This window comes from Condylura cristata, unplaced genomic scaffold, assembly GCF_000260355.1.
Source record: "Condylura cristata isolate star-nosed mole 26May11 unplaced genomic scaffold, ConCri1.0 scaffold00012, whole genome shotgun sequence".
Taxonomy (NCBI): domain Eukaryota; kingdom Metazoa; phylum Chordata; class Mammalia; order Eulipotyphla; family Talpidae; genus Condylura; species Condylura cristata.
The window spans coordinates 53,453,502-53,469,598 of record NW_004567113.1 but is presented as its reverse complement, the minus strand read 5'-3'; the positions used below and the strand labels follow the sequence as shown (position 1 = coordinate 53,469,598).

Below are 16,097 nucleotides of genomic sequence, written 5' to 3'. Positions count from 1 at the left end.
CTCTGTCTCTGGTGAATCCTCTCACCCTTCGCATCTCTGGCATGTACCCCAGTTCTATACGAATAAATAAATAAATCTTTTTAAAAAGAAAAAAAAGTGAATGAAGTTAAATTTTTTAAGTGCTGAGAAAGAAAAGGTTTAATTTAGAATTCTATACATAAAATTGACTTTCTTGAGGGCCCTTCCTGGTGGCGCAACAGGTTAAAGTGCAGCACTATGAAACTAGCCACAGTCACTTCAGCTCAGCAGGAGTTCCATCCCCACCAGGAAGGTGACCCTCATGGCACAGAAGACGGTTCCTGTCTCACCAGTTGCAGTGTGCTTCATTAGTCTGCCTCTTCTACTCCCCAGTCTGTCTCTAGTGAGTCTTCTCACCACCCCTGCACCTCTGGCCTGTATCCCAGAATTCTGTATGCATAAATAAATAAATCTTTAAAAAAAAAAATACTTTCTTGGCCCTCCCTGGTGGCACAGCGGGTTAAAGCACAGCACTAAGAAGCTAAAGACACCTCAGAATCAGTTTGATCCCCGCCCCGAAGGTGATCCACAGGCCACCTGTCTCGTCTGCTGCTACCCTCAGCAGTGTACTTCATCGTTCTGCCTGTTCTGTCTCTGATGAATCCTCTCACTGCCCCTGTACTTCTGGCCTGTACCCCAGTTCTGTATGCATAAATAAATAAATCTTAAAATTAAAAAAAAAAGCAAAGGGCTAAAGAAATACCTGATAATACTAAAAACAAAAAAAAAAAAAGGAAAGCTAGATTAGCTATGGAGTAGCTATGTTAACTTCAGACAAAACGGATTTCAGAATAAGAAACAGTGTTAGGTATAAAGACTGGCACACTGGCATAAAGATAAAAAGGCAACCCCTTCAAGAAGATGTAATACTCCCTTATATATATATATATATACACCTAACAACAGAATAACAAAATGTGAGGCTAAAACTGTAAGGATTTCCAAATCACAGGTGAATCATACAAGTCAGTGTTCTTTTACATTAACTAATATTGAATAAGCAGAAATTCAATCAACTTCATCTAACTGACACTGATAGAATAAGACATCCAACAGAATTTAAAATTTATACTTTTCTCAAGTTCATGTGAAATATTCAGTAAGACAGACCACATTCTCTGTCATAAAGCTTACCTTTACAAATTTATACAAAGTCATACCTTAGACTAACCTTAGACTACAATGGAATTAAACTAAAAGTAGTAGAAGGAAAGCTATTTGGAGATTAAAAAAGACACTTCTAAATAACATACAGAGTAAAAAAGAAGCCACAAAGAATGCTAAATGTATCTTAAAGCAATAAAAGTACAACCTATCAAAACTGTGAGATACAGAAAAAGCAGTAGTTTGATGGCAATAAATACCACGGAATGTATATATAGTAGCAAAAAAGAAATGCTGGTAATCTAAGCTTTCACTTTTTGAAAGCAGAGAAATTATTTAAGCTTATTGCAAACAGAAGGAAAAGTAAGACAAAGTAGGGTAAAATCGATGAAATTGAAGAGGGAAAATTGTAAAAAATTAAAATCAAAAACTGGCAGACCCCAGTCAAGTTAGTAAGAGAGGAAGAGACAAATGAACAATGTAAGAAATTAATGAGGGATCATCACTATTGATGCCAAAGACATTAAAGGTACATAAAGAAAATAACATGAATTTTTCAGACAAAAAAATTTATAACATACATGAAATGAACTGATTCTTTGAAATTCTGACTAAGACTTTTACAAGCAGCTCCAAGACTTACATAAGCAGCTACTGACTCAGAGCACCTCTACCCTGCGGCTTCAGCACACCAAAGCCAGACCTCTAAATACTTACCTGCTTGAGAGCCTCAAAGACCTGAAACTCATCCATGAGTCAATACAGACAGCCTCTGACCCTTCAGGAAAACTATCAGAATCTTCTCAGCCACACACACACAAAAAAGCCACAAGATGCAAAACATCTTGACAACTTAAGTCGAAAAAGAATCTATGAAGAGCTGCTGCAACTAATTTGGAGCGCTCTTGTGGCTCTCGCCCATCACCGTATCTCATGTCCTGGACACACTCTCCCAGCTTGAAGCCCTTTATCCTATCTGTCACACAGCTACTGTCTTTCATTCCCACACTGCCATGTGCTTCCTCTTCCCAATTTATGCTCCAACTGCTGCTCATCTCAAATCTTTTTTCCATGGCTTTTGGAAATCAGATTTCAAGTTTAGAAATTCTGTATATTTTCAAAGTCTTCAAAAAAATTTCCCCCATTTTCTACGCAAATCTTCATATTCTTCCTCTACAATTCTCAGAAGATACTACCACCCCCTTCCCTATGTAAACTTTAAGACTTCCAATGCATGAAGTTACTTTACATACTATTTTTTTCATATATTCACTTATGCCATGCATAATAAACATGATGAGTCAGTAAATCAAACAGATACCACTTTCAAAGGAATAACAGCAGTCATAAAAGAACAAACACAGGGGCCCTCCCTGGTGGCGCAGCGAGTTAAGGCACAGCACTGAGAATCTAAAGCCACTTCCGCATGAGTTCGATCCCCGCCTGCCCCGGAGGTGACCACATGGTGAGGCAGACCTCTCCTGACCCGCCCGCTGCTCCCCTCAGCAGTGTACTTCGTCGATCTGCCTGTTCTGCTCCCCATTCTCTCTCTGGTGAATCCTCTCACCCTCCACATCTCTGGCCTGTACCCCAGTTCTGTATGAATGAATAAATAAATCTTAAAAAAAAAAAAAAAAAGAACAAACACTGGTGGCAACAGTTAGTAGTCTTATAAGATATTCCACAGATTTATTTATAAAATCTAACAGACATAGTTATACAACCACCTCAAAAATGAAAAGTTTCCAATTCCCAAAATGCAGTTCTTTGTTCTCCCTGATATGACAAATAATCTACTTTAGTTTTTAATTGAATATAGAAATGAGTAATAGAGATTATTTAATAGCCCTATAATATAAACTGTATTTTGCGCTTTGCAAGTGCCGATGTGTTAAGGAGGAACACTGATTAAGAGCAGTCTGTAAGCATAACCAGTTATAAGTTGGCAAATACTGAGAAGTCCCTACCAAACGAGGCTCTCGGGAAGTGCGCTTTGAGACGCTCTCTCCCCTCAGTTGTTACACAGGCACCCCGTCAGGGGGCTAACAGGCTGGCTCATCTGTGTGGGGCAGTGCCACACAATAGGAGTTGTGTTCTACCTTACAATGCCTACACTTCACTGAGCTTATGCTCAGTAGGGCAGTGTTTGCAAACCACTTAGATTCCAGGATGGAAAGAGCTACAAAAATGAAACACCCAGTCCCTCTCTGAGGTTTGTTATTAGCCTCTGTTAGCCACAGGTTACAGGGCACTAAACACTATGTCCTGTGTATTTGCTCATAACCACTCTGAAAAATAGTCTATAACATCTTTTTGAAGACTCCTAGAACATTTTAAGCTAATTTAAAATCTGGGAATTTAAATGAAACATTACAATTCTCAGAACTAGGTCTTGTCAAAATAACTCACTGATTCTTTCTTGGTTGTCAATTCAGTTTTGTTTCAACCAACACTCTACAACTATTGCAAAAGTTTAATGCTATGGGGAGAAACAGTGAAAAGAGTAAAATAATCAATTTTATTTGAATATGATTAATTCCCAATCTACAAATAAATTTCTTCCTAGATGGTAAGAAATGCTTTAAAAAAGTAGACTTGGCAGCTTAATAGCCAGCGACCAGATAATTCTTTTAACACACAAAATCTATTAGAGGTACTAAAACAATATTCCAAATAATACATTAAACTAATGTGCTCAAAACAGTTTGTCAAAATATGATTTATGAAAGGTTTCTACCCTATGACATATACACCAAAATCCAAGGTATTTGTGAGATGTGGAATATATAGCATCTGTAAGTTTAGAAATGGTATAGATTCACTGTGAAAAATAATTATAGGGCCATAAAACATAAAGCTATTAAGTATATTAAAACCTATTAGATTTCTTTGGAAACATTATTTTTTAAAAGTATGATTTACCACAACTTATGGTAGTAAATATAGTCAGGGTTGCTCTGGCTTGGTTATAAAATTAACATATATTTAAATGAAAGAAACTACTGGTAAAAGTATTATGTTTATTTTATGTAGCGTTTAATTAAAACTCTAGAAAGCAGACAAAATTTATTACATTACTATCAATTTAAGACAAGTGAAAATGTTCACAAACTTCTCAGAAATGCCATACAACATACTTGTTTAACTAATCAAATTATGTACTTGTAACATTCACATATATTACTGTAAAGTCTAAAACACACAAAAAAAATCAAGAGTAAAAAATTAACATGTACCTTTACAATAGAAATCTTATGTGACAAGTTCTAAGGAATATAACATTCTCTTCCTCCCAAGATGTGAGATACTTTAGAAGAGAATAGAGATATTTTAGTAAATTCATGTACTCTCACAAAAGAAATTTTTTTTTCAAATTTGTACAAATTTGCCCTTTAACATTTACTGATTTGTAAGCTGCAATGTAATCACATAAAGTATAGACATGAAAAAAATTGACTTGAGATGATGGTCACACAATACTGAATGTACTAAATACCTGATAATACACTTTCAAATATTTTCTATTACATGAATATTCACATCAATACTAATTGTTATACTTTTCTTAATAAACTTTAAATTCAGAAAAATCAAATAACAAATTGTTTTATCACTTGAAGGTAAAATTAAGAAAACAAAATTAATAAGCATTATATTCTCTCTCCTAAACTTTAAGTGAAGAAAAATTTATTAATCATAATTTACACTATTTACAAGATGCATAAAATCTTGCTGTTCTTCATTAACTCTAGCTATTATCTATAAGCCATAAAAAACTGTTATGCTAGAAAAATGGCTACCAAATTCTCATTTTTAAGAAAATCAAAATATGTCCATGAAGACAGACTGTAATGAGACAAATTAGGAAAAAATTGGTTTTTTTCCAAGTCCCATCTACCAACCAGGTGAGTGAAACAAGGGCTGCAACTTTCCACAAATCTCTATCCAGAAATCTTTTGTTACCTTAATATCTAATTTAAAACTAATCAATTTTAAAGAGAAAAAATTAAGCAACAAAAAGTCAAATACAAAAGTCTGGGACATGCCTTTTAAAACAAGGTAGAAAATGAACATGCATAAGACATCAAGTCGTATGGTAACAAAAGAAAATGTTAAGTGAATAAAAAATGTTCCAGGAAACAAAGAATAGTGTAAAATAAAAGGCAAAGAAAAAAGAATTTCAAGGGTTAAATCACTCTAACAAGGGAACATAAAGTTTTTAGGCCTTTCTACATGATTCAGACGAAATAAACCTCATTCATCCTTTCCTGATTATTGTGCAAGGTAATTCAGAATCTATTTTTCATCTACAATTAAGGCAATAGTATTTAACTAGCATCAAAGTTCATAGAGAAAAGTGTTAACACTGTGTTTTCATCTATTCACTTTTCATGAAAAGCATTATTCCACCTATCCAAACTACAGTTCTCCCACTTAAAACATCAAACTTCAATAAAGACCTAAATAAGGACTGGGAATATTATTCCCCCCCCCCAAAGTATCATGATGATATAAAAACTGCATACTAATTAAATGATAAGAAAATCAAGTAATTAAAAAATCACATGTCAATAATTGACTTTTTATGTATATTATGACCATGCATACTTTCTATTTGTGTAACAACTTTAAAATTATAAGTTTCTATCAGGCCACACTGCCGCAGTATCTTTGTTACATAATTATTCAAGTGGTATTTCTTGCTCTACCTAGATTTTCTTCTAAAAATACATTATTGCTTTAAAATATTGTATGTGCATCATATATAGTCATACCTCGTTTCAGATATATTGATATATCTATTAAATCTGAAGAACTAAAAAATTTAGTAGACTAATTCATAGCAAAAATTATATACATGGAAATATGCTTTTTGTCCTTATAACTTAAACTGAAATTAACTTTTCCCCTTCTATAATTTTCATTCAGTTTATATGTTTTGAAAGTAATCACTATAACCAAGTCAGCTAATAAATATCAAAATATTATTTGTCATTGCATTTACTCATTACTGGCAATAATATCTAGTGGTATAAGTAGCATATGAAAACTATTAAGGGTCACAGCAGTTCCCTCTCCTAAATCCCCCCAAACATAATTTGGGGGAGGATGAAAACAAAGGATTAGCATAAACATAAAATCTGTCTCTCTATTCTTCCAATAAAAATCAAGTTAGAGAGAGAGTGTGTATGTGTGAAATTATCTGTGTGTACTAGTTTATGTCTTTTTGTGAGGGAAGTATTTTCAGTACTGGAATAATCATGGTATTTGTGTCATACCTGGGCTCCATAGATATATTTATCCAACATCTTGCCTCCTATTGTCTGCCCTCCTATATCCCAAACTTGAAGAGTAACATTCAAATTCCCTGGAACATAAAAAAAAAAATGTATAGATAAGATTTTAAAAAAAGGTCAAGTAACAATATAACAATGTAATACAACCACAGTGATAGACACCAAACCTATTCATGCCTTTCATTCTGGAGTGCCAGGTAGTCAGATGTGTTGCTAAAAGAAAGAGGGAAATTCAGGTTTATACTTCCACTGCCTTCCCAAGGCACCACATTTAAAATCACTTTCTAAACAAAAGAAAATAAAGTAAGTTATAATTGATAAAATCCTTAAGCTTTAAAAATTATCCTAACCAAAGAACAGAATAGTAAATCACTGTGAGGTAAGAAATACACTTAAAGCCGAAATTTCCCATACTAACCAGACCTACTGTGCCGAATGACCTTTACAATAAGTTTAAACTCTGTAAGTCCTAAAATTCACAAAGCAATAAGAAACTACAAATGTGCCCATACTTTCCGTTAAAATGAATTAATTTGAATTAAATATGTAAGATGTTATATGTAGCGGTAAAAGAATCGAAAATCATGTTTTAAAATTTAACCTATGAAATATAAACACATTTGGCAGTTCTCTTGGTACGTGACATAGGATAAAACCTAGTTCAACACTAAATATTTTCATACCTGTTGAAAGCATTTCCACTGAAACATCTATGTGTTTTCAAAGCCTTCATAAAATAGTGTTAACAAATCTTCCCCATACAAGGATTATAAAAACATTCTAAAAATCTAAAAGGCAATCTCTAAAATTTTTTGTCCATTTTGTAAAATATTTGGTTAATGAAAAGTTTATGAGACATTATTTCTTATCAATATAATTAATGAGGAAACTACAAAGGTCAAAGACCATGACTGCCATGATTTTTAGTTTAACTTTTCAATCTATTTCTCCCAATAAAATTTTGTAGTTTTCCCCAAAGGGAGTCAAAGTTTCAATTAGTACCTTCAAAACGAGCTCCCATACCAAAAAAGTTCAACTTTCTGCATGATTTGCGAATCAAGAAAACTCAGAAGCCCCAAAACTAAAAAACTGTCTCACTTCAAAATCAAAAATCAGAGATTATAAAGCATATTTTACATATTTTATAGTGCTAGTAAAACATTAAAATCAAAGAGTATCAGTCACACCATTCAACTTCAACCACTGAAAGGAAAGTACAACACTGAATTAACCAGCCAAGTCCTACTCCTAACTCTGAGTTGTGTTGGGTTTGTGTTACAATCTTTCCATTATTTGGATGTAGGTCTGTTCCATCTGCCAGCCTACAGAGGATTTATATGAGGGACTTCCATTAGCACTAACAAGAGCTACTGAAGTTTATCACCCGTCATCAACACACACACACACACACACACACACACCACACTCAACGCTCTCAGAGTAGTGACTGAAAAAATGTTCTAAAAACCTGTGAATATAAAAACCAAAGTGTCATAGCTAAGATTTACCCAACAACTTGTTTAAACCCAATTTCCTAAAAATCTTGAGTTTTTTGAAATCTAAATATGGTATTGTCCTTTATTAATACTGTCTAACCATTAAGCAGAGGAGGAAGGGCTAGCAGTCACTGAAAACATCAACAAGTCTCAAAAGTCCCTAGATAAACAGGCAGCACTAATTCTATTTAATTTACTTATAAACCTATTTATAGTCATTTGATTACTCCAAAAACCAGTGCTTAACAATGTTAACCTTTTTAAGAGCAGGACTTTAGGCAATAAAAAGCATTAAATCGCATTTTCTTCAGAACCTTCAACAGTCCTGAACATGTAACTTCATCTCAAAACATAAGTGTTTTCCCTTTCTTCTCTCCTGGAGTTCTGATAGTCAGATTCCATCTGAATAAGATGCCGTGAGCACTTCAGCTGCAAACCTTTAGGAACTCAATCTTCATTACCTTCTCTGAGACCTGACTACCATCATTTCAAAACTCCAAACCATTCTTTCAAATGCCTCCCACCTCAGAGGTTTATATTCATTTGTTAAGGGCACTTTTTACATACATACCTCTGCAAATACAGTTTGTTGGTGGTGGTTTATTTGTTTAACATACATATTCTAGTAAATCAGAAATAAAAATACCTATGCTTGACTGATGACCCGCTAATATACCAAGTGAGCCAAAATAAACCTCTTACTATCGTTACAGCTTCAACAAATTATATGTTAACCTCAATTATTTCATATATCTAGAAATAATTTTTTTGCTTCCACATTCGACTATTTAGTAAGTTTATTAATGTAGAAAAACGTAAATGAGCTTCTCTATTGGGAAATAAAATCAGATGATGAAATTCAAAACAAAATGCATCTTAGTTTTTGCGGGCATAAACATACAAAATCTCCTGGTATATTTTCAACATGGCATACCTATAAAGCTCATAAGAGTATTCAAATATCCAATAATGCAAAATTTTTAAATCAAGAATCCATGTGACATAAATATCTAACTAACAAAGACCATTAAGAAAATCATCGGCAATGTAATCCCAAATGCAAAATACTACAAAATGTCTGCTTCTCTGTAGGAAATGACATGTAACTAGGTGGGGAAATAAAATAAATGAGGTGACAAAATACAGATAAGTTGCTTTAGGTATGAATCAAAGCCACGAAGAGGATTCAACAGTGACCTTGTAAAAGTACACTTGGTGCCTTGGTTAACCTTACTTAAAGTGCTGCATAGTCAAGATGGAACTAAAAACACAAGTCTGCCCACTTCTTGTACTAAGACTTAGAAATCCTTTTCACAGTAGAACGCTGTTTACTGGACTGTACCCACAAGCTTCCTGAAAGTATTTTGACTAAGGCTCTTAAGAAGCTCTATCAGCAGAATCTCTGACTAACAGATACACTATTTTAAGCAGTAAATCTGCACAGTGGCTGCATCCAGACTATACAGCATACCGGATCATGAAATAAGAACTAAAATGGATGAGTCTTTGCAAAGAAATGACCTTGAAAACCTGCACGAAGAGAATGTGAGTAGACGTATAGGAGGTATTACCCCTAACAGTCTGAACGGACAAAGAGACTTACTGCAGTACTACAAGTATTAGATTTGCCTACCAACCAGCAATGTTTTAACAAATGATACAAACATTAACCATCCTACATTTGACATTTCCTATGAATTAAAACTATATAAAGGATATATTATGAACCCTGGAATTTATATACCTCATTTCTTAATGTAGCTATTAATTATTATAAAATCAAGATACATGTTTTCCTACTGAATTTCAACCATAATTTTGAGTCCATTAAGTAACATAAAACCAACTGCCTTTAAAAACAAAAATCTTTTTTCTGGAACTCTGCCCTTCAAAACAAAAACTTAATCAGGAAAATTAAAATATACATGCATTAAGAGTATATTTTTATATTCTTATAAAAAGTATATTTTTTAATCTAAGTATTTAAATTATATATATAACCCAAAATATTACACTATGAATTTAGATTTCAAATATACCAAAGTGATAAAAATTTAAACGTTAGAGGTATTGTGCAAAAGATCAGAAATAATTATATATCATATACACAAAAATCCAAACCAGTTTTAAAATGTTTTTTAATGTTTAAGTAGGTGCTTGCTACTTTAAGCAAGCCTTTGAACTAACAAATATCAAAAAATTAAGGAATATTAATGATACAGAAAGTTGGGACCTTTGTTAATTAAGCATCAAAAAAAGTCAGTAATTAACTAGTATACTGAACTCTGTACAACTGACCTCACAGAAAAAAAAATTAAGTTTTCAGCATGCAGAGGACATGATTTGTTTTATGTATTCCAGGAGGGGCTGCCATAAATATTCTGAATGCAATATTAACCTATCCGAAGGAGTGAGATTAATAAAAATTAAATGAGATTTTCAGTTTTGAATATAGTACAAGGAAGTGAAATAAAATACACATGTGTTTTTCATTAGATCCCTTGCTTAACAATAAGTAATGAAAATTTGGAAAATTTTTCTCACGTTCTATCTGCCAATTAATATTCATTGGTAATCGAATACAGGCCATCACAAAATAGAAGAGCATCCCACAGGCTAGTGAGTTCGGAAGAATACCTTCAACTACCAATAGTTTTCATTAGCTGCTCTAAAACATTCAATTAATCATGGGATAGCTGATAAACATATCTCAGTAACACTGGAATTTACTAAGCCCTTCCCACTCTGTGGTTCACAGCTCAGTACAGGAATCTGCAACTACACTTGCAAACGTTTTTATTCAAATGTGTTTCCTCAGAGAGCAGAGGGATGCACTCACTTATGAAGCCAATCAAGATAAACTACTTTTAAAAAAATAGTTTAAACATAAAATTTAGCCATCACAAGTGAATGGACAGAACATTTTAAAGCCCCAATTGTTCAGAAACTAACTTAAAACAGAAACCACTCTTTTTTTTGTTATTATTTCCCTGTATTTCCCACAAAATGTGCTGCAACTGGCATCTAAATAGTTTCTCTGCATGGTGAACTGAAACATCTTGAATGCTCAAACTGTATTTTTATGAGTGCCTAGGGACCCTAAATTTTAGTGGTCTATTAAATGCCAGCAATTTCATGCTGCCTTGCATAAAACAGCATTCACATATCAGAGCACAGAAGTTCCATAGCTACATTATACTTCTGTTCCAAGTTTCTCTCAAACAAAAAACCAAAGCAGAAGCTAATCAAAATAATATTTAAAAAAACAATCCTTTCCAGTCTTCTCCCGTTTCACTAATACAATATCTGTTGATAACTGAAGAGCGTTTGGGTTTTTGAACTTTTTAGAATTTTATAAACAACTATTGCTTGTCCTCAAAAAACATGCAGTGGTCAGACACAGTGGGAGAGTGAGGGGAAGTATGTGCAGTTTTTTCTCACATCCATGGACAATATGTCTTCATGGTAGATGCCGATGAAAGTTGACTTACTTAAGACAGATTTACTAGTTACATACATTTTCATGCAGAAGCTGCCCCCAATTTTATTCTACATGTTTCACCTACGTTTCTCATTTGTGAAGACATACACAATTTTCTATGTGATCACTGTTCAGTCTCTTACCTGGCAACGTTATCCTTCTCAAAAAGAAATCCAGTCCTATAGTTTGTTTGTACTGTTTCCCAAACGTTTCTTGAGCAAAACACGTAGCTAAGGAAGTCTAAAAAATGGATGCAAAATTAATGTCTTTGTTTTGGAAAAGTAACATAAAATTACTACTAAATCTTATTCATAAATCTTAAAACTTATCACCCATTAATCCAACAGCAGTTCTCATCAGTTACAGCGGAGGAGGGACTTAACACTCCACCAGGTAAATTTCACTGGCCAGCAGCTCTGGTGCAGACAATAGACTAATCCAGTAGACCCCATTAAGCCCCCTGCTTGTCAAGCTCCTTCTCTTTGTTAGACATTAGAATTTGAGGTTTATCAACAGAGGAAATTAAACAAAACACTAAAGATCTGAATCTTATATATACATATACTTATACATATCAAGTCAATACAAATTTCTGAACACTACAAGTAATCTGTGCCTACAGCCATTCTAAGAAGGGGAAAGACCCCCGCTTGTAGGATTTTTTTCTTTTTCACCTATGAGAAAATTATTTTTGTCTCCCTTTTTTTATTAATTAAGATATGAAATGAAAATGATTCTCCAGAGTGACTGTGACATGTATCTTTTATACGGAGAAGTTGGTATTTTCAAGAATAATTTATAGCAGGCAAACACAAGTATGTTCCAAGCAAGAAACATAAGTCATAAAACTATTATAACGAGAACACGCATATATCCACATTTTTTTAATAAAAATTTCAAGTTGCACTCAAAACCTGGGTGCTTTCTATTTTTGCTTACTAAGCCAAAAGACTAATCATTCTTGTAACAAGTAAAAAACTCAAAACATTCTTAAACATTTTAAGTGAGCTATTTGTTTGCAAGCATCCCCAAAAGGAAGGGGCAGGCAACTTCATGAAGCTTTCCTCTCTTCAAGACAGCTTCCAAAGGGTAAGAAAAAATAGCACCTTTTAATTTTATAAATTAAAATTAGATTTCAACTGTTAAAATAATAAAAATGAAGATAATCTCTCCAGGAAACCTTACTGTAGCTAACTGGGATGTGAGCACAGCAATGCAGCAACTTACCCAAATTTCCATTCATTTAAACAAAAAGACCATTTGAACACAAGACCCATATTTTTCGCACAGACATCAACTTGCACATCCTAACTCCCAATTCTTGTAATATTTAAATACTCAGCATCTATAATATATTCCTAAGATACTTGGTCTAATATTTATTAAAGACGACCATAGAAAAGATGTTCTACTAAACAATAATAAAGTCACTGTACCAAAGTGAAAATATGTTTGGCTTCTTGAAACATAGTAATAACAAAGTAACTACAAGATCAGTGTAAAAACTAAGCATTCCTTTTTAAAGTCTTTTGTTTTTCTCACTGAGTTTTATTATGTATGCCACTAAGCTTGTTTTAACTTAGAGAACAAAATCGTTTGTGGGGAGGTTTGGAGGTCTCAAGAAAAATAGCTATCACTGCCTCTGTTACACTACCCGTACTAGCACTGGTATTTCAACATGTATACACATGGCTAAATACTTTTCTAAGTCATAAACTCAAGGCACATACAACAGCAGCAAAATGCCAGTTAAGGTAACTTTTCACTTCGTTTAAGATTTTCAAAATTCAGTATTTTTCTAGTTCTTGGAGAATAAGAAATAAGTCAGAAACAAGACTCAGCACTTTAAAGGCCTGACCCTGAGACTTCTGAAGGAAGCACACGGCTATGTTTTTTAACTGGAAAGCAGTGTGCTTTGTCAGAAGCACAGGTCACCGGGAGCAAGGCACACAGCAATGGGCTCTTGTGCGTCCCCAGCGCCTGGTGCGCGGGAGGAGCAGGATGCGCTGCGTCAGAGGGAGGGCTTCCTCTGTGTTGCCAGCCTCCAGCGCGTGGTCCACCTTCAACGATGGCTCGCCAGACACTCGACCGAGAACCGGCTTCAAAAATTATGAACGGTCACTTACCACGTCTGAAACACTTTTATGACTGTTGCTTTTGTTCGCTGAGTTTCTGCTAACAATTTTTATGCATACTACATTTACTAACACTATAAAGTTACCCAAAAAGAACATTTCACCTCAAAAAAGATAAGAAATATGTCATAAAATCAGAAGTCTGAATCAAAACCAGGGGTGGAGTGAAATTTCTAGGGAATCTGAGAGTGGTCATCTCAATTCTCTATTGCTTCTCTATTGCTTCTCTATTGCTTCTGTCGGTGCATATAAAAATGCCCTGATTTAGAACTTGCAAGAAAAACTCATGCTAGTAAAAATGGCCAGGAGTACATTCAAGATCCAAGTAAGAATGAGAGAGTCTGAATTCAAATAAAAAATAAATGGGGAGAGAAAAGAAATCAGATGGAAATGTTGGTAACTGCCAACAATATGAGAGCTGGATGAGGCATGGAGAAAAATGCTTCATAATGAAATAATGCTCGTTTAGAGTGAAAAAAGCCTGGTAAAGAATAATGGGAAAGATTAGGTTGCTGATTATTGTATCCAGAAACTTCTATCAGAAAAAGCAATTGTGGTTTTAAAATAGATTAGTTAGAATATCTCATTTTGCATTCCCTAATTCCTTATTCCACAATATAGAATGGAAAAAAATATGGTTTATCCTACACCACGCCAAATTTTAGACAACAAAATACCCTAATTATTCACAGTAAATTAATAAGGGAAAATATATGTGCCAGCCTAAGTTAAAAATCTAGATGTGGAGTTTTCTAGCTATAAATCTCAACGAGTTCATTTAGGATAACAGGTAAAATTGGAAAAACAAATGTTTAAAGAATTAGCAGGCAGGATGAAGGGCAATTTTTGTGTCTTTTTAAAAGTGTACTCTTCCTATAGATTGTCATTATATTTTTAAAGAGGAAATGAGTTCAATTAATGAGTTGACTAAAGAGATGTAAGAAATGAAAAAAAATGACATTCAAAAAACATGAATGGGAAAACTAAAAATATAACAAGTTTTTATTGAGTAGGGTATTAGAAATGGGGCTGATTTATGTAAAACAATTATCCACTCAAAAAGTTGTCTTAACTGTATGAAAATCCACATAATACTTTGTAAATTGATACCTGGTCCTTTCTTTAAGAAAATGCTTAAAAGTAATCATAGTGTAGGATGTCTTTCCTCAACAATCAAGTCCACAACAAAGTATCCAAGTAGGCAAGAAATACCAGAATTCTCCACATTTTGCATCTGAAAGACACCGTGTCCAGGAACCCAAAAGACATGGGCAGTGCCAACCTCCAGGAAGGAAGCAAAGAGAAGTCCTCACCACAGAAACCAGGGTCCTAAACTGGCCTAGCAACATGGAAAAAGGAGTCCTGAACCGGAAGCTGGTGACATTACAGCCTGCACTGCTCAGGTTTGGAAACCGAGGGAAAAGTTGCAACATTCCCAAGAAAGTGCAGCCCCTTGACAGAAGCCCCACATGTGAAGGCACCCCGCAGGGGGGCTCTTCCTTTCACCTGGGGGATGGATCACAGGCCCCCTTGAGAGATCTGGCGCCTCTCCAAATTTCAAAGACCAGGCCACATTAATTCCATCTCAGGAGCTCCATCCTGGGAGGTGAGAGACCTGGGCGCGCTCTCCAGCGCTCAACTCCACCAACCAAGGCCAACGGTTAGCTGTCCTCTGCCGCGATGGCAGCTCAGCCTACAGCACCCACCCAGGCCAGGAGCTGGAGCTGCTGGGTGAATGAATGCTTGTGCTGACAGGTGCCCTGCTGGGGACAGAGGGCGGGGCAGGTGCGGTGCCAGAAGATACAGCGAGGGATCTAGTGTGCACCCCGTGTGCGCAAAGCGTGTTGCGGATTTTCACACTTGCAGGTGCCCCTCCACCTGGCAGCCTCTGAGGCGACCCCTCTCGCTACCCGCTTGACAGTCGATGCAAAAGAAAGATCTGCCCCAATGACCCGACCAGAGGGAGACGGAGCCCCAGCTCTCACCCTGGAATCTGCGGCACCCAGCACTCCGGGTCTCCCCGTTCCGGGGCGGCATCACAAACCGGAAAGGGGGGGTGGGGGCGCGGGGCAAAGTGTGGCCTGCACCACCGTGCAGAGAGATCTGATGGCGGGGCAGACCCTTGCCAGGGCTCAGAGCGGGACTCGCTGCAAAGCAACCCGGGGACGCGAAGCGGCCCCGCATCCCGATTAGGAGGAGCTGGCGGGGCAGGCAGGGAGCTGGAAAGTGACTTTTTTCTCGGGTTGCAGGGCGCTGGACAGCTCTCGGGGCCTCCCGCAGGTGCCCACTCCCGAGCCGGCCCAGGCCACCCCCAGGCCGGCGCGGAGCCCCGAGCGCGGGGCGGGCGGGCGAGACCGGGAGGCGGGGAGAAGGCCGGGCGCCGCGGCCGCGCCGGGGCTCCTGCAGGTCTGGGCCCGCTCGGGGACTGACCTTCCCGGAGGTGCCGTCCCCCAGCACGACGATTTTCAGTTGCCGGTCCTGGCTCTCCTCTTCCGAGTCTGACATGGTGACACGGGAACCCGGCCCGCCTCCCCCCGGCCCCAGGGGAGAGGGGGAGGGGAGGGGA

At 36.3% G+C, this 16,097-nt stretch overlaps 1 protein-coding gene across 1 annotated transcript in view; it reads right to left on the bottom strand.

Annotated features, from left to right (window-relative positions):
* RAB28 (RAB28, member RAS oncogene family) overlaps nucleotides 1–16,091 on the bottom strand; it is a 56,326-nt gene extending 40,235 nt beyond the window's left edge. The window contains exons 1-3 of the mRNA XM_004681404.2: nucleotides 15,962–16,091; nucleotides 11,540–11,636; nucleotides 6,402–6,490 (exon numbers count right to left, since the gene is read on the bottom strand). Coding sequence (XP_004681461.1) covers nucleotides 6,402–6,490; nucleotides 11,540–11,636; nucleotides 15,962–16,036 — 261 coding nt within the window. The 5' untranslated portion in view covers nucleotides 16,037–16,091. The remainder of the gene's footprint in view (nucleotides 1–6,401; nucleotides 6,491–11,539; nucleotides 11,637–15,961) is intronic.
* Nucleotides 16,092–16,097: the final 6 nt, after the last annotated feature.